Source organism: Octopus sinensis, linkage group LG5, assembly GCF_006345805.1.
Source record: "Octopus sinensis linkage group LG5, ASM634580v1, whole genome shotgun sequence".
Classification (NCBI taxonomy): Eukaryota; Metazoa; Mollusca; class Cephalopoda; order Octopoda; family Octopodidae; genus Octopus; species Octopus sinensis.
Window position 1 is genome coordinate 134,435,505 of NC_043001.1, and position 20,112 is coordinate 134,455,616.

At 37.0% G+C, this 20,112-nt stretch overlaps 1 protein-coding gene across 4 annotated transcripts in view; it reads left to right on the forward strand.

Moving 5' to 3' along the window:
• The window catches only part of LOC115212392 (ubiquitin carboxyl-terminal hydrolase 7), a 70,325-nt gene extending 55,169 nt beyond the window's left edge, over nt 1-15,156 (forward strand). For 3 of the 4 annotated variants that reach the window (XM_029781277.2, XM_029781279.2, XM_029781275.2), the window contains exons 26-33: nt 1,179-1,287; nt 4,823-4,900; nt 5,054-5,157; nt 5,903-6,077; nt 8,305-8,352; nt 8,466-8,537; nt 10,380-10,485; nt 12,349-15,156. In XM_029781277.2, coding sequence (XP_029637137.1) covers nt 1,179-1,287; nt 4,823-4,900; nt 5,054-5,157; nt 5,903-6,077; nt 8,305-8,352; nt 8,466-8,537; nt 10,380-10,485; nt 12,349-12,455 — 799 coding nt within the window. In that variant the 3' untranslated portion in view covers nt 12,456-15,156. The remainder of the gene's footprint in view (nt 1-1,178; nt 1,288-4,822; nt 4,901-5,053; nt 5,158-5,902; nt 6,078-8,304; nt 8,353-8,465; nt 8,538-10,379; nt 10,486-12,348) is intronic. The other variant, XM_029781276.2, reaches the window with a different exon arrangement.
• The last annotated feature ends 4,956 nt before the right edge of the window (nt 15,157-20,112 follow it).

Consider the following 20,112-nt stretch of genomic DNA (forward strand, 5'->3'; position numbering starts at 1 on the left):
TATTGGATGGATATATATATATATATATATATATAATATATATATATATATAGTCATTTAATAGAAAAGTGATTTGTATCTTTTGATGAATTTGATGTTGAATATCTATAAATTGATGCTTTTTTTAGAATGTAGGCCGGTGATAATTTCAAGACTGGTTGTTTACTAATTAACTGGGTGTTCTTTGTTTTTATGTTCGATTGTGGATGTGGATAGCAGCACTATCTCAGATGTGGGCAATATACTTAATGTGGATTGCAGCACTGGAGCATTGTTGAAGTTCTCTGAGGAGACAGGAGTTGCAACATCTGGCTATGTTGTAAGAAGAAATAAACACCAAATATCCTTACTCTGTTCTACTGAGTTCTTATTGTGGATTACTATGATTACTTGATCAAAATATATGTGTGGCTGCTATGATAAACCAACAGTTAGTGAGGCCTAAAATCACTAGTAAGTTTTAAGATTGCGTAGGGAGAATGTGGGAATTGTAGATGAGATTGAGATGGCATCTGTTGAAAGATATGTTCATGCAGGCAGGTGTCTAGGTTGAATGTTGAAATACATACTCATTGAATAAAAAAATTGGGTTTTAACCTTCAGCAATCTAAGGAAACAAAATTACATTACTGAACTTTTGACATTTTAGAAGAATTTCATCATCATCATCGTTTAACGTCCGTTCTCCATGCTAGCATGGGTTGGACGGTTCGACCGGGGATCTGGGAAGCCAGAAGGCTGCACCAGGCTCCGGTCTTATCTGGCAATGTTTCTACAGCTGGATGCCCTTCCTAACGCCAACTACTCCGTGAGTGTAGTGGGTGCTTTTTACGTGCCACCTGCACTGGAGCCAGGCAAGGCTGGCATCGGCCACGGTCGGATTGGTGCATTTTACGTGCCACCTGCACGGAAGCCAGTCGAAGCAGCACTGGCTTCGGCCACGATTCGGATGGTGCTTTTACGTATCTCCAGTCCAGGGGTCCTGGCATCTGCCAGGTGCCAGTCAGGATTGGTTCAATTTCGATTCCGATTTCACTTGTAAATTTTTGATTCCTACAGTGAATGGTGTTGCATCCTGGTTATTTAAAGTTTCATTTGTTTTGAGTTCAGTTCTCCGGGTGAAATTGCTAGTTTAAGATATTTATTTTATATTGAGCTGTTTGTTTCTAACTGTTTAGTTACAGAGATGGACCAGGGAATCCTATTCGATGTACATTTGATGGAACTTTAAAAGAGCTATTGTTCTATATTAAACCCAGACAACCCAAAAAATTATATTATCAACAGGTAATAATTTTGAAAATATCCTTTATTCAGTATATATGTAGTGTTGTATTTTTACAATTAAAATTGAAGTGTCTTGTTTTCTTAAATATAATTTTAAACTTTTAATATTTGTCTCTTAAATATGATCTTAAAGTAACTTTTGTTAGTCTTTTATTCTTCTGCTAGTTTCAGTTATTAGATAGGTCTTGATGAAGTGGAGGCGCAATGGCCCAGTGGTTAGGGCAGCGGACTCGCGGTCGTAGGATCGCGGCTTCGATTCCCATACCGGGCATTGTGTTTATTGAGCGAAAACACCTAAAGCTTCACAAGGCTCCTGCAGGGGGTGGTGGTGAACCCTGCTGTACTCTTTCACCACAACTTTCTCTCACTCTTTCTTCCTGTTTCTGTTGTACCTTGTCACTCTCTGTGTCACACTGAATCTTCTTGAGAACTACGTTAAGGGTACACGTGCCTGTGGAGTGCTCAGCCACTTGCACGTTAATTCCACGAGCAGGCTGTTCCGTTGATCGTATCAGCTGGGACCCTCATCGTCGTAACCGACGGAGTGCTCCTATAGGTCTAGATGGAGCACTTCATCGAATACTCACTTGCATTGATGCTAATGCTTTTATTTGGTATTTATATTGACTTGTGAAAAAAAAAGAGTCAATTAGCATGTGAAGGGACACAAGCAAGGTGAACAGGAATGTGTTCGTTTACTACTTTGTGCCATGTCACACCAGCAAGTGTGTATGCATATACGCATGCACTATATTTCCATGTATTTTCACTGACAAGGCATTTGTTTATCCAAGGTTTTGTGAGAAAACATTTGCATAATGTGACATACAGTAAGATTAAACCAGAACCATGTGGTTGCAAAATAAATTAATCACACAACCATTTCTGTCAGAATTTGAGACAATAGTAGTAGATTGATAATTACTTGTAACATAGAAAATTATCCTCATCGTTTCAACGTCTACTTTTCCATGCTTGCATGAGTGAGATTTGTTGAGACAGATTCCTACAGCTAGCTATAGCGGCGAGCTGGCAGAAACGTTAGCATGCCAGACGAAATACTTAGCGGTATTTTGTCTGTCTTTACATTCTGAGTTCAAATTCCCCCAAAATCGACTTTGCCTTTCATCCTTTCAAGGTCAATAAATTAAGTACCAGTTACCAAAATCGACTTTGCCTTTCATCCGTTCAAGGTCAATAAATTAAGTACCAGTTACGCACTGGGGTCGATGTAATCGACTTAATCCCTTTGTCTGTCTTTGTTTGTCCCCGCTATGTTTAAGCTCTTGTGGGCAATAAAGAACTAAGATTTCTACAGCTAGCTGCCCCTCCTGTTACCACTGACACAGAAAAATTTATTTGATATGTATATATTCCACAATTAATTTATATGTATCATTAAAAACTGTCTTGGCATAGTATTTCTAAAGTAAGTTTGGATGACTCAGTCAATGGGGTTTATTCTAAAATGTAGGTAAGGTGCAGGAGAGCAATTGGGTTAAGGTTTATATGTAACCTTTATGAAAGTTCTACCTAAGAATACCTTTTCAGAAAGGGAGCCTACCTTTTGATAACTTATGCAATGATACATCACATATAGCTTGTTATGGGAGAGTTTTTGGAAACAGGGAAAGGAACTTAAGATCCATCTGTGATGTTAGCCATGTGAGTTGACATGATTGACAGGAGTTGAGAGCAGGAAGAACCTTGTGAGTTGTCTACACATTCAACCAGGCTCTATTACCTTCAAACTATCAAAATAAAAATGGCATAATTCAAAGCGAACAATACATATGCTTGGTTCAACTCCTGGTAAGGAGCTCTGACCCACATCAAGGCAAGTAAGGACATTTACCTTAATTTTCCATGAAATGTGCTAAGTCTGGTTTGGTAAATCTGTGAACAACCCCAAGAAGAAACAAGAAAATTAGCACCTGATGAAGAAACCCAGCTATGGGTGGGTGAGGGGTGTTGAAGAAAAGGCTTTATGCGGCCTCTATACAGGTGGAAAAAAATCACCCAATCTGTTTTTAGATGAGGTAGAAGGGGAAAATGCTAGTAATTCAAAAGTGGAAAATGCTCCTTAGAGAAATACAAGAAAACTGAAGTCGCCAATCTTTTACTCTCAGCCATTTTAGGTCTGTAAAAATTTAGCTTGGTTTAAAAAAATTCTGGCATATAAGGCATATCCCTGGAACTTTACACGGTGTCCAGTAATATGTTCAAGATGTCCTCTAATCACTTCAGTAACTCATGAATTGCTTCTGCCTGACTCAGAGATCTAGTAAGTTATTACAGATCTCACAGTTAAATATATCAAGATCCAAGGCAGTGTCATATCCTACAAGATATATAAACACTTTAGAGTGTTGGCAAATTTATTGTAGTGAGTGTAAAATGAAATTGCAATACAGGACTGCTGTTTGGCAGAAATCCTGTAGTTGCCTTAGGAGAGAGCATCATCAGTTGATCATTTGGCTTGCCTCGATGTAGAGAGTAAGGTGTTTTGTGGAATAATGGCAAGAAGTATGCCAAGATTCCTAGCACTAAATGAATTTTTAAACACATCTGTTCAGAAAATATGTATGCAGCATTTTCTTGCATCATTGAATATGATTTGCAGCTTTGTTCCTTATTTAAGTAGGGAAACAGTCAGATTGTTTGGCTTAGCTAAGCAAACACATATTGAAGAGATCTTTGTTGCATTTCACAACATAGGGGACCATCATATATGATACCTTGGACCAATCAGTCATTATACAGTTTACCATCAGAGAATTCATTACTAACTGGCAGGTACTAGAAATAGGTATCCTGATGGGTGGTTGGGGCACATCATTTCTCCACTTTTTTCTTTTTTTATGGTAGTTAAAAAACACAAAATCACCACTTTCTTTTATGTGCCATTTTTCTGCCGTCACAGAAATAAACAAAATTTACCTAGCACTGTTGGATGAGCTATTTATGGCAATGTCAGCTACACATCAACCACCTTCAGTCACTTCCCTGTTTTAAACATTTTGAGACTACTGGAATTCTAGAAATGTTGAGTAGAGGCTACATCATCATCATCATCGTTTAACGTCCGTTCTCCATGCTAGCATGAGTTGGACGGTTCGACCGGGGATCTGGGAAGCCAGAAGGCTGCACCAGGCTCCAGTCTTATCTGGCAATGTTTCTACAGCTGGATGCCCTTCCTAACGCCAACCACTCCGTGAGTGTAGTGGGTGCTTTTTACGTGCCACTTGCACAGGTGCCAGGCGAGGCTGGCAACGGCCACGGTCGGATTGGTGTATTTTACGTGCCACCGGCACGGAAGCCAGCCGAGGCGGCGCTAGCATCGGCCACGAGTCAGATAGTGCTTTTTACGTACCACCAGACCAGGGATCCTGGCTGGTTTTAACCAATATTCTTTTATTACCCATTTTTCTAATATTTGTTAAATTATTGTAATTATAACTAATTTGATCATTAGTTAAGAGATGTGATGTTTCATTAGTCTCAAGAAAACATTTGCTTTTTCATATCTTTTCAGCTTAGTATACGAATCAATGAATTGGAAAATAAGAGGCAAATAAAATGTATATGGATGAATAATAAATTGAAAGAAGAGGTAAGATAATCCAGCATTTGCTTCTATTCTTCCTAGTTTCTATATTACAAGTCTTGTCAATTTACATTTTTGACTTATCAGTTGTCTTCATTCACTTTACTTCAGTGTTCTCTTTTCTCTCACTCTCAATTTGTTACTGATATTTATTTGTAGAAAGAACTTGTACTATATCCCAATAAAAATGGTAGAGTGTCTGATTTATTAGAAGAAGCTAAAAAACAAGTTGAATACTCAGAAGATGGATCAAAACGATTACGGTAAATAAATAAAAATGTTCTCTTTTAATAGAATATGATTTTGTTTTACCATTTTTAGCTTTATTTCATTGATAATACAAGTGATATTAGTTTAGCTAATATTTCAACATCTGATTGTGGCCACGGAGCACTGGCTTTTAGACGTTGAAATCGATCCCAGGACTTATTCTTTGTAAGCCTGGTACTTATTCTATCGTTTTCTTTTGCCTAACTGCTAAGTTATAGGGGTGTAGACACACCAATATCGGCTGTCAAGCAATGGTGGGGGGACAGACACACACACACGCACATAAAATGTGAAAATCAAAGTTGGAATTTCTTTGAGTAATATATTCTTTTTTGCACAATCATACACACCTGTGTGTGTGTGTGTGTGTGTACGGCAGGCTTCTTTCAATTTCCGTCTACCATATTCACTCCCCCTTAGTTACTATGACAATATTATATTATTCACTTTAACAAACTATAAATGATGTGGGGAAATCTGTTGTAAGTACTGGTAGGCTAATAATAAATCTTGGGAATATATTTTATAAATATTCCTCATCAAATCTATAAATTTCTACCTCTTCTAATCAAAAGGCTAATCTAATCATTAATAGCACCATTTCACTGATTTTTATTGATAAAAATCGATCAAACCTTTTATATGAAAGCTTAGAACAAATATGTGAAATCTATTTTGTTACAAATAATGTAATAGGCTTAATTTTTAATTTATCTAAAATGCTTTGTTTTTTTATAGATTATTAGAAATCATCAGTTACAAAATCCACTCAATTCAAAAGGAAGATACTTTATTAGAAAATCTCACGAATACATCTGCTACAGCAAAGACTTATCGTGTAGAAGAGACTCCAAAAGATGAAGTAACCCTAGCTGAAGATGAGATGATCATCCCAGTTGCCCATTTTCACAAGGTAAGTTAACTCTTGCTATGTTTTATACAGGAATGACACAAACACTAGTGATCTACAATGGTAAATAATGTGCTTTTGTTTTCTTTGAAAATGTCAATTTAAAACATATACTCTCTGTGTATGGTGTGATTTTCTTCTGAACAAACTTAAAAATTTAATAGTGTTTTACTTTATCGCATTAATGATATTTTTCACCTTTGCTTTCACTGTGGCCATAGGATAAATATAGGGGGGGAAATGATTCTGGGATGATTAAACCAGTTCTTTCTTTTCTCTGTATACACATTCAGGCATGGCTGTGTAAAGAAATTTGTTTCACAAATGTCCAGACATTTAATGTTCAAAGGACAAGGGTATATATTGCCTAACTTGGAAATAGGAGAGACATTTGTTTATATTTGTACTATTACAATAGATGTACACAATAAGTATATGTACATTATTCAAAACATGTTGCTTACCATATTAATCTCACATGCTCCCTTTTTCTCTCTCTCTCTCTCTCTCAAACACTTGATTCAATTTTATGTGAAGAATTGTTAGCACACTGGGCAACATGCTTAGCAGCATTTACTTGTGCCAAAATTTGAAACCAATATTCAATTAAACTTGGTAACATTGATTGTTATATGATTCATGTTGTTAATATTTTGGGACATCATTTCAAAAGAAAATGCTGTAATTATTCTTAATGGAACACAGAGAAAATAAAATTTCTGAATACATTTTAGCATAGTCATCATTAAAGAGTGTAAAATGTCATACATTTACAGTATTTTTCCGAGTTCATATCACACCACAGCCTTTTTGGTTATGGGTGGGAGGCTTAATCCATCATCTAACAACACCACCTGACACCTTGGATGTCTTTTGTGTTCACTCCGTTGGAAACATTCAGGCTGAAGGATACCTCCCTCCTACCTACCAATTTCATAGACCCTGTAAAGGGTCATGGATACTGAGTAAAAGATAGAAAAAAAAATATTGGCAGGTTGGTGTATCCATCGACTTTAAGAACAATATATTTCAGCTCAGAATAAATTTTATTAATTCAAATAACAGCAATAAGAAAGAAGTCTGTCCTGGTAGCATAGAATTTTAGAATCCCAGAATCTGTGGATTCTTTAAAGGCATTTCAAGCTGCTGCTGCTTTATTGTTGAAGACCTTTAACAGAGAATTATGAAGATGCTTTAAAAAATGCTAATCATTTGGAGAGAGATGCTTGGAATAAGCTGATGAAGGTAGAATATTAGAGCCCAGTTAATTTGATTTCTGCACTCGATGACAAGATCAGGCATTGCCATTGAGAACAGTTGGTCCTTATCAATTGACCAATGCTGGACATATAAATGTTGGAGTTTCTTGGTGCATTTTGTCAATTTCCTGGTCATACATATCTAATCTGATGGGTTCACCTGGATTCAAGAAACAGTAGATGATTCCAATTGACAACCACCAAGCAATGATTATTATAATCCTCTTTATATGCAGCTTCAGTTTGGAGAAGTGTTTTGTTACTTCACCTTAGTTCAGCCAAGTGGTGGAGTGCTAATGAGTTATCATATGAATTTTTTTTTTTTTTTTTTTTTTGTTAAATATCACAATACAATCAAGAAATGAATCATTCTTGTTGTGCAAAAGAAGTGCATGATGTTATAAGAACTCTCCCACCACCACCACCACCACCACCATTCAGCTCATGCAGCATTCTGCATTTGTCAGGTTTCCTAGTTTTTCCAATGTGATGCAAATGTTCTTCTGTAACCTTTTAAGTTATTTTATGTGAAGCCAGCTTTAGTAATGACTCTGGATTGGTGGTGGTTTAATTGCAGAAGGTCATCTGTGACTTTATTCATTTTCATGGCTCACATCTCCACCATAAAATTTTTTAAACCAATATTAAACTGCATTTTTTTAAATCAATATTGAACTGCATTGACAGTCTCCCTGGCCAAATATTTGGTTGATATTGTAAGCAGTTTCCACTACTTTGACCAAATTCTAGACTTCAGAATGGAATATTATTACATGAAGATAGTCGAGTTAAAAGGTTAATCCCAAATAATTATCATTATTTAAAGTTAAAAAATTTTCCATGTCTATTGCATTGACCGCCTCCACACTATATAATGTACCATTTAATAAATTCCTGGAAACTTGCATCCAAAAAATCTCAGTATTTTTGCAGGCATTTTTGTAATATATTTGTTTTTGCATTTATTTTAGGATCTCTTCTGTACATTTGGAACACCATTTCTTTTGAAAGTAAAACATGTGAGTTCATTTGTTTGTGACTTCTAATTGTAATTTTATTAAGATAGCAAAAACTATATAATATACCTATCACACTGATTTTTGCTTTTTTTTTTTTTATACAACTTTTTTAGAATGAGCCATTTTCTACTGTTAAAGAACGAATACAGAAAAAGTTAGATGTTGTTGACAAAGAATTTGAGAAGGTAAAGCACCATGCATTTTATTTTTTTATCATCTTTATATATATAAACGGCAAAATGTCTGTGTGTGTGTCCTTTATACAAATCCACAATTTTTCAGTTAGAGGGCTCGCACTTTCTATGGTCATTCAAAACCATCCAAGGGTGGTCGTGCACATCTTTACACTTCCCCAGTCACCCCGCAAAGCCATTAAAAAATCAATAGAAGTGACTTTTTTGTGAATTTTCTATCCAAAACCCAATCAAAATGCCTGAAACTTGATACACCAATTGAATGCCAGCTAGCTGTATGTGATTGGTCGGAGATTTGGACAGTACTCGCGTGTATGTGCGCATGCACGCACGCAACTGTATATGCATGCACTAGCACTACGACCCAGCATTGCCGGGTCATAGTGCTAGTTTTTATTATTGAGCTAAGGCCATAAGAGATACAACAAATTCTATTCCTGACATTTCTGTATAAAATAGATTTTTAACTATCAACATTATCTTAACATATGTTATTAAATAGCTCTCAACACTTTGAAATATAAATATTGCAATTTTTTTTTTTTTTTTATGAGAACAAACAGATTGATCTGTTAGAGACAAATGTCTCTTTACATTCACTTAGTAAACATTATTAATCTTGTTCTTGTCTTTTGTCATCTCCTTTTTGGTTATTGATTTAATGTTCTTATAGCCATAACCATTAGGCTTACCTTTCTGGTAAGTTTACAACAGAGTAGACCTAAGAAGTCTCATTCACAGTGCAAAAATCCATTAATGGTAGCATTCTGTCAGTCTTGTGTATGGTTAACTACCACCACCATCTTTTAGATTTGAGTTACTGAACTAGAATAACTCAAAACGCCAGTTTCACTACTCTTGATGTTTTTATTTTAAAAAATCAATTATTAATGAGATGTAGGCAGTCACATATATTACTCATTTCTCACTGCATTCTGATGTTTAAAAAACATCAGATATATGAATTAAATGACAATTTATTAACAAGGAATTTATTGAAGTTGTCAGTGTGTGATAGAATAATTAGATTAGTTTCAGACAACATTTATCTCTGCCTATGTAGAAATGGACAGAAGAACCACTTCTATGAGACCCTTATTCCCAGTACTGCTTATTTGTTGGTATTGTTTTGAATTCAAGGCGGCGAGCTGGCAGAAACGTTAGCACGCCGGGCGAAATGCGTAGCCGTATTTTGTCTGTCGTTACGTTCTGAGTTCAAATTCCGCCGAGGTCGACTTTGCCTTTCATCCTTTCGGGGTCGATAAATTAAGAACCAGTTACGTACTGGGGTCGATGTAATCGACCTAATACCTATGTCTGTCCTTGTTTGTCCCCTCTGTCTTTAGCCCCTTGTGGGTAATAAAGAAATAGGTATTGTTTTGAATTCAAAACAGTACCAACAAATAAGCAGTGCTGGGAATAAGGCAACCTCTCTAGAGCTGGTGCCATTACAAAATGCACCCAGTACATTGTAAATTGATTGGTGAATGAAGAAAGGCAATGTAAAGAGGATTCTTTAGTCTTGCTTAAGACATGGCAACCTCACTAGAGCTAGTGATTTGGTAAAATCCCTTCACTCTGCAAAGTGGCTGCTAATAGGAAGGGCATCCAGCTCTAGGAAACATCTCAATAAGGGAATGTATGAGCAAGACATGGTCCCTGACCCATCTAGGAATGCACATTGGGTCTAAATAAGAACAGCTTGTGACAACCCATATCAGTGTGGAAAACAATAAAAATGATATAATTTATTGCTTGTTATTTTCTTGCAGTTTAAATAAGAGTAAAACAATAACATGTATTATTTTGTATTTTCATGTTATTTATCCACAGTATAAATTTGCTGTTGTGATCATGGGACGCCAGGATTACATCACTGATGATGGAGATTCAGACTTTCAGTTAAACTTGAGTAAATTTTTACCGCATCAAACATCAGGTAAGTATTTGATTGTTGCAACATGAACTGAGTTAAGTGTGACTCCAGACTCAGTGGAGTCTTAATTGAATATGAATCTATGGTTTGTAGAGTGTCCACTCTAAATTGAATTTGAATCTAGGGTTAGATTATTTTTACTTTATACTGCTGTGTATGAACCTGGGATTGATAAAGTAACTTATTTCATATTCAGTATGAACCTAGAATTAGTGAGGTCAAACTGTATTAAATATGGAGTTGATGCTCCCTTTTAAATATATTTTTATATTTTACATGTGATTGTGATTGAGTCAGTTAACAACTCCATTGTGTGTCTCTGTTGAATACTTCATAATGTATCCATTTTAGACCAACTACTTGAGAAAAATAAAATCTTAACTGAATTCTAAAATAGTCATGAATTTGAACTGATTTAGTAAAACAACTCTATTATTTATATTATTCTCAACATATTAGTGTTTGCAGTGCAGCCAAACGGTTTTAGATAAATTTTTGTGTAAATTTGTCCTTAGTTGCATTGTTGCATCTGCTTGCAAACTGCATCACTTTCATCTCCCAATTTAGTATAGAGCATTAAAAAAAACAGTATTCAAAGTACTTGTATATACTATATACCACTCTAGGTATCACCACCACTTAATACCTGGCACAGGGTGGTGTATAGTATATACAAGTTGATGAGTTTCACTGACTTAGTTTGGTTTCTTGTGAACATTTTGGAAGAGAGATATTTTAAGTTTCTACTCTGTTCTCATTCACTAAGCCACGTGCCCTCACTGGGCACATGGTCAGTCATAGTGACAGTGAGGATTTAAGTTTCCACACTGTTCTCTTTCATTAAGCCAGCATTGATTTTCAACTCAATGTTTCCAATAGTGTGAACATTCAAATTTAGTTACTATTACTAAGTCTGTAGTACATAAAAAATCTGTTTGGAAATAAATGAAAAAGATTTTGTATAAATTTCTGAGAAAACAAAAATTCCCATCATAATAAGTTTGAACTGTGTGCAGCAAGTGTCTATCTAGTGAAATCACATGTTTTCACTTATACAGTAGTGAGATTTGCATTGATATTTTGATTTGAATATAGACATAAATGCAGGCCATCTCTGATGCTTTGGTATACAACAAAGCTTAGTATTGATAATAGAAAACATCATACATGACTATTTAAGTGTATTAATAGCAGTATTAATTGATATGAAGTAAGCATCAGATGTGTTGGAACACTAATGTTTTTTACATAATTTACATTCGACGGATATTTGTCCTCATCTTGTTTGTTGTTAACACAACATTTCGGCTGATATATCCTCCAGCCTTCATCAGGTGTCTTGGGGAAATTTCGAACCTGGGTTTTCATGCCCACAGGCATATGGCGTAGTGGTTAAGAGCGCGGGCTACCAACCCCCAAGATTCCGAGTTTGATTCCAAGCAGTGAACTGAACAACAACAATAGTAATAATAACATCGAAGAATACCTTAGGAATGAGAACCCAGGTTCGAAATTTCCCCAAGACACCTGAAGAAGGTTGGAGGGTATATCAGCCGAAACGTGTTAGCAATAAACAAGATGAGGACAAATATCCGTCGAATGTAAATAATGTACATAATTCCTTAAATATAGAACTTGTACTAATGTTTTTTGTTTCTAAAATTTACATATTATTTATATATCGTCTGTCAAATCCAAATGCTTTTGCATTTTGAACATCATGTTTGGATGGCCTTATTGTTAATTTATTATAAATACAAACTAGTTTAACATTTCTATACAAATTCTGGAATTATGATTTGTTGTATAAATTCTATTTAAGCTGTATTGAAAATGATATTTAATTATATCTGTTTTTCTTTACAGGAGGAGGATTACAGACTCGGCCTTGGCTAGGTTTGGATCATGTAAACAAAACACCTAAAAGATCCCGTTACAATTATTTGGAGAAGGCAATTAAAATTCACAATTAACTGTCAATAATTCCAAGATAGTGGCTAATGAGGAAAAAGTAAGATATGCCAAAAGCAGCAGCAGCAGCAACAACAAGAGCTGTTCATATGCAGTCATCATTGCTGTTGGTGGTCAGCTTTAATAAAGTGCTGGCAACAGCAAATTGTTGACATAGAAATGTTGGCTTGTTCTGCCAGTGGCACTTAGCTGTCTGTCCATGTGTGTGTTTGCCAGCCCTGCCAACATCTCCTGCAATATTTCTGCTCTCTTCCTACATCCAATCTGCCTCTTCATCTTTTCTTCTTTTACCTTTTGTCTATACTTTTATTTTAAAAACTATTGATGACAGAGAGCGTGTAGATGTGAGCTATTTATGAAAGGGTGACTTCATTGTTCTGACAGTGGAAACTGCAGCTGGCATTAACATCTTTTAATCTCTCCCTTCTCTTTTTCTTCCCCATATCTGAAGCATTATGGCTATCACAGCTTGCTGCTTGTCCTAAACATAGTTACCAAGATTGTAACAACTTTATTTCTCTGTGGATATACCAACAAAGATAACTGAAAATAAATATCTAAGCCACAGTAAATACAACTGTTACCACCACTACATCACATTGATTGCTGTTATTCACTGTCAAAAAAAGGTACACACACACACACACACACACACACAAACATGCATACATGTAAAGGTTTTTAACATACATCTATATTGAGAACAAAGCACAAATATTGTTATGTACACAATTTACATCCACACATATGAAACAAGTCTTTTGTTCATAAAAATCTGCAAAAATACACTGAAATTGTAATTGCTCTTTGCATACAGAAAAAGAACACACATCGTTTTAAAATATTTTTTTAAAGATCTTAAGGCAATTGATGTGTTTTACACATTGTAGTTTGTCTACTTTCTTGCTCTTGTATATTGCCTCTTGTCTACTATTCTCTACCGTCCACCAACACATTCTAGATCAATTTCTCCTTTCATCTATTTAGTTGTACTCTTTGGTGGTGATGGTGATGATGGCACATCTTTTAGCCTTGTCTCACATTTTTTCAAATTTACTGAAACACATTAATAGCAATAGGAAAACCGTACACCAATTTGGTTCTTGAGCAACTTCTGAAGACAGCTAGCTTTGTGTAGGACTAGTGACCAGTCATTTCAATTGGCACTGACAATTTGCTGTACTTTAGTCCCCCCTCTCTTGTAAAACCCTCACTTTCTCTCTTGTAGTCTTTATATTCAATTTGACTAGAATGTTAAAACTGGAGTGGAAGGTTGAAATGATTTCCAGGAAAGAAAAGGATTTAGAGTTTGCTAGAGTATCTCTTGCAAGAATTTTTTTAAATTTTACATTTGAAATGTCAGGTTTTTCTCAGAAGGACATGTAAGAAACCAAATGACTTTTCAATGACTGGATGTACTTTTCAATGGTAAATAATAATAATAAAAGAACTGATTTTTCTGGAAATTGAACATTTCCCTTCTCTAGAACATTTGAAATCTGTTGAAAAAGGAAATATTAGAAACTGCGATATTAAAGGTGTTTAGTATAAACAACTAAAACTGGAAAGAACTGGAAAAATAATAAAACTGAAGGCTTGTTTGTAGATTTTTGTTATTTTCTCTCTTTATCTCTTTATCTTAGATTCAACCAAATGTTATGCTGCTTCCCTTTTACTTTGACTGTTGCATAATTTTCCTGCCTCTTAATATGCATTACTACTGCATTTCCTTCACAACTATCTCTCTCTCTGTCCTAACTAAATGCTTTGCTACTTTAATTAAGTATTGACAGACTCAGATTATATCTCAATGGTACCTGACCAATTCCATAGCAGTATTTCTGTATATGTTTCCCTCCATCTGTCAAATTATCAAGTTGGTTGATAAAACAACCCCCCTTCTTTCTCTTTTTCTCTCTCAACAAACATATACAAGATCTCAGCTTCTAATACTGCCTTTTTCTTGGACCGGTGAAACTATTCCACTTTTATATGAAAATATACACAAGTATTTGTGTGTGCATGTATATGTGTGTGTACATAAATTGAGAAGTCAACTCTTATTATAAAATCTATGCATCACTGACGTGTATATAAGCTTCAATCAATTTTGAAGAAAATTTATTAACTTAACATTCTATAAAAGAGGGCTTCTTTTCCTCTTTCTATGTTAGATCTCATTCGTTTAGATCATCCTACCTTTTAGAAATGTCCATGTGACTGGTTACTATGTAGACCCCTATCTATGGTTAGCCATGCATATTAGCCACAGTAAATCTGTTTACTGTGATTGATATTGCAGAAGACTTGCTTCAATCTATTTGTTCTATCTCTGATTAGAACTGACTAAATACTATTTTTCATTCCCTACCCTAACTACAGTTCTTCTCTTCTGAAGCTTGTGTGAGGATTATTTCAATAATCTTTCAAAATCTTCAAAAAAAAAAAAAAAATGTAATGTGGTTTATGTTTGAAAGTAAATTCTTCAAACTTTATAGCTAATTAAAGAAGGAAGTTTCTTTCTGGTTTTTTTTTTTTTTCTTTGGCCAGAAAATTCTTAGTTTTCTTCAACAGAAATGACCAAACTACGAAACTACCAAATGTTTTCAACAACTTTCTTCTTCCGAAGACGATGTAGTCTTTAGTTTGTTTATTTTTCTTACAGGTACTACTGCATAAATAAAATGTCATTTGCTACCACCAGTGGATGTTCAGTTTACCTAAATCTGTAACTTTATTTGTACACATAGTGTTGAGTGGGTGTATGTGTGTTTTGTGTTTTTGAGAAAGACATCATTAACAGCTCTCCATTTATATCACTTTGTCTGTTTTATACGGGACAGATCAAGAACACTTTTTGTTTATATATTTCATTTTGACATGGTTTCTACTACTGGGCACACTTCCTTAACAACTCATGACACCAGCACTGGTATCTCCTTAGGAAGGCTAAAGGGATCTCTCTACTCTCCACTATTTCTATTGTTTCACCAACCACTCAACAGTGTACTGGTTGTATCTTATTGTGGAACTATCCCTAGAGAGGATGCCTTATCCACAGCAAGACTAAACATTGCTTTTCTTTGTTCAAAGCACAAACTCAGAGTGGTGAGAGAATGATAAGCAGATTGTTGGCAAAATGATGGAATAAAAGAGAAAGCATGAATGGGTGAGAGTAATGTATATCATCAGAGGGAAATAGAGGAAATAGTAATGGGAGTGATGGTGTGGTGGGGTGTAGTTTTGAATATGAGCATTTGTGCTGTCTACTCTCTTGTATACTGATTCTCTTATATAGTGTAGTTTTCTCTCAGCCGGGTTAAACTTATGTCATTCATACATACTAACATTATGCATTCAACAGAGCATTTTCACTTTACTTCTTACCAGCTTTTGCAAATCATGCATTCAAGGGCCTTGTCTTCCTGCTTTGCTGCTTCACACTTTGTATACAAACATCACAATCTGTCCTTCATTTGAGGGGAGAATTTCATTGGTACTAGCAAGCATAATAGCTCCCAGACCTTCATCCTACCCTTTCTTACTCTGGGAACTATATTTTGGAGCTACCTCTTTTAATTAGTTCACCTTTATATAAATGCTATCAGTTACTGCCAGAGATCCTTCCAAATATTTGTAGTGATTTATTTGATGTGTATTCTTCCAATCATTCATAAGGATTTGTTTCATATTCGTACTGTTAATTGCTCTTGTACATCTGTCACACACCAAGTCTACCATCTCTGTTAGCCTGCTTGTGATCTCACTAAACCTCTTGTGCATCCATAATTTACACTAGTACAAACAATACAGAATTTTTACTTACACCTTTTCTGCATATTGAGCACGACAATTTCACAAATGGCAGACAGGTCCTGTCTTTACTACTTATTAAAACTTCAGTCTTTGCTAGTCCTCTTAATTCTATGTTTTGAATTTCTTCTCTAATTTTAGGTTCTGTTCTAAGAATTAGAATATAATAAATAAAAGCTAGGGAGCTGGGCCCTGACACATCCCAACTTGCATATGAAATTCATCACTGAACTGTCTCTGGTTCTTTAGTGGCCATCAGTCTATAGACTGAAGAATTCTATCGAAGACCTTCAGGTCAAATGTAGAGTAACCTTTAGTTAAGTACTCCTGAAATTGACCAGGAAGAGGTGTCAATAGAACCCCTTCTTGGCACAGAGCTGAACTGCATCTTGTCTCCTTAATCACTTATAACTACATTGTTCAGTTACTTTCATAAATTGGTTCATCAATTAGGTATTGCTAGTTGTGCTATGCCATTCGTTGTATATAACAGCCTGTTCTACCTAATTGATTATGCTAGTAACTATCACGTAACCTATTTCATCAGATTATTTTAAAACTTCTAAGCAACTACAATTCCTCCTTGCCTCTCATATCCTTGATCACACTTTCAGCATCAATATCACCTTCCATCTTATCAGAACTTGCATCAGCTTCATACTGTGTCTGTTGTCTTCTGTAGCTTGACTCATAGAAACTCCCTGTTGTCGTGTTATACATCTCTTTTTCTCCCTCTCATGCCAACTTAGCCTTTTGGAACCAAGACTCTCTGGTGTCTTTGAGTCCCATCCAAGCTCTTCGTCTAAAATAATTAATTAGTAATTTGTTGGATGGCACAACCTTTGCCAGAGAAAGATTCAGCAGTCACAACCATCTGTTTATCTTGTTTCTTGGTGTCTATAACATCTGTCTGTCTGTCCTCTATGCCCACCTGAATGGTCAGTGATCAGGTGATAATGTTGCAAATGTTTGTCATTCACGTCACTTGAACTTAGAGATCTTGATTACTTCTCATTCCTTGTACATTAACTATAGCCTCCATATATATACCAGAGAAGCCATTATGGAGGTAGTCTTAGGTCCTCCTGCACCATGTGGCGCATTGGGTGGCAAGGCTTCTCCATGATTGGTCAATGGCTTTGAGGTCATCAATGAAGGTGCACCACTAAGTTGCTTTTCGTTGCCCTTGTTTTCTATTCCACAGAATGGCAGTTTTCACATGCCGTGACAAAGGTAATCGGAGGACATGGCCTGTAAATCACAAGCAGCACTCAGTGACATTATGAAGTGGACAAGTATCAGTTCTGCGATGTATCTCATCGTTGGTGATGTGGTCCTGGTATGATATTAGCAGTATCCACCGGAGGCATTGTAGCTGAAATACATTGAGCCTTCGTGTGATCTTTGCCGATGGTATGATGATGCTGTTGAAGAGGCACACTGGTCTCGGTGAAGATCGCCCTGCCTGCCCAGATGGGTTTGAGTCTTTGAAGGACACCCAAGGCCTTCCCAATCCAACAGGCAACGTCGCATCTCCGTCATTGGCTACAATGCTGCCCAAATAGGTGAACTCATCAACTTCCTCAATTTGGTGTTACCCAGTCGTCAAGGGAACACCATTGTTGTTCCCTTTGACATAACCAGTCCTCATGATCTTCGTCTTGTTTCCACTTATACAGAGTCTGATCTTGGCCACCTCCCGTTCCAATCTCTGTCATTTTTCATCACTCTGAGGAGCACAAGGTCAAGGTCAGTCAGATGCTCCAACCCACACCAAAGAATTCCAAATTCATGTTGGCACATTGTCCTATGCATGATGAAGAAATAGGAGTGGGGATAGAATGCACCCTTGCTGTACACCCATCTTAATGACAAAGTAGTTGGTGTAGCCAATCTCCGAACACAGCACCTGGACTTGTAGTAAAGGCTCCAGAAGTTGTCAACGAAACATTCAGGAATGCTGAAGTCATGAACGATGTACCACAACAAACTCCAATGTATGCTGTGGAATGCCTTCACAAAATCAATGAAAATGATTGATTGCTGCTGCTGATATTCCAGGCTTTGTTCGATGATGTTGCACAACATGAAGATTTGTTCATTGCACAACTGACTGCATTGAAAAGCAGCTTGTTCTCGGAGCCTCTCATCCACCACCCGTTGCAGCCATATTAAGAGGATGATACTGAAGACCTTTCTGGGTACAGATAGAAGCGTAATCCCTCCCAATTATTGCAGTTGCTGAGGTTTCCTTTCTTTGGGAGCTTGACAATTACCCCTTGCTGCCAATCCTCTGGGACACAGCCTGTCATCCAGCATACACTTAGGAAGGCCATACGATGTTTACTAACTAGATGACCATGTTTCAGCATCTCCGCTGCCACCATATCCGATCCTGGTGCCTTGTTATTCAGGAGCCATCTTGGCTGTTGTGACCTTACCTGTATTCACTGTCAGATCGTTGTCGGGGATTGGTGAGCAAAGAGGTCTGCAGGCACTGGCTGATTGAGCATCTCCTTAAAGTGTTCAACCCATCTCACTTTATTTTAAACCGTCCATAACACGTTCCCATTCTTGTCCTTGGTGGATACTCCTTGTCCGCTTCTTGTTCTAGTAAGGTCACATGCAATATGGTATAAAGTCTCCGTATCACTTCAATCCACTGCCTCTGTTCCAACCAATCCCGCTTGTCATTCCGACGGCTCTTCACTCTTCGATCCAGTGTTTGATACATTTCCAATGCTTCCTGCTGGGTTTCATCTGTGAAGCGCTAGGTTTCGTATTTTAGTCTTTCGTCTTGCATCAATCAGGATCCATGTTTGATCTTGGATCCGACACTCCTTGTACACACCACAGCATCCGTCGATGGTCTTCTCGGCACTTTTGATAATTGCCTCCTTCAGCTTCCCAAAGGAGCTGTCAACTTCGTCAATGTCTGCAAGAGGTAGGAATCCATTTCTCAGTTCCAACTGGAATTGATTGACTATCCTTTGGTCTTCAAATTTCTCCACTGCAAAGGGGCGGGAACAACTCTGCATGAGCAACAAGCAACTCAATCAAAGCCAACACTTTGAGGAGGAGGTAATGATCTGAGCCCACATCCACTTGTGCTCGAAGTGTTTCCAATCATCAACCCATTCATTGAGCAGAATGAGACCAACCAATCATCGTTGCCACTAGTAACAGTCACTGTACCATTTGGGCCAATTACATGCTCGTAACCATGTCAGTTTCACGCGATTTTGGTGTTGAAGTTGCCAATTAGTAGGACCAAGTCATGATGTGGGGCGTCCTGTAGTTGGTCATAGAAAGCATCTTTATCGGCCTCTTCGATGGGGGCATAGGCTTGGATGACAGTGATCTTGGACAACTGCGTTTGGAGTCGGGCAGTGATGATACAACTGCTGGCAAGCTCCAGCTGCCCTTGCAGACATGACAATGCCGACTCCTCACTCATGTGTCCACTTTGTGACCTGAGTAGATAACAGTCCTGCCATCACTGACCAACTGTCCACTGCCAGTTCATCTCATTTCACTAATTCCAAGGATGTCCATCCGATACCTTTCCACTTCTTCAAACAGCTGTGCCTGTCTGCCATACTGGTACAGTGTCCTCACATTCCAAGTCGCAATTTTAGTTGGTCGTTTTGCACATCAGGTGTTGGATGTGCTGACAGCTTTGATCCAACACCATCACAGGTGGTCACCTCCTCTGCAGTCAGTTTGAATATGTTGGTTTGTTCTTGCTGTTTCTGTAGCACAGGTTTTTTCAGGGTCAGGTCATTGGCCTGGCACCCAACCCTCCTCCTTTTGCAGCTGAGCTTGGGACCAGCCTCTCTAAAGAGG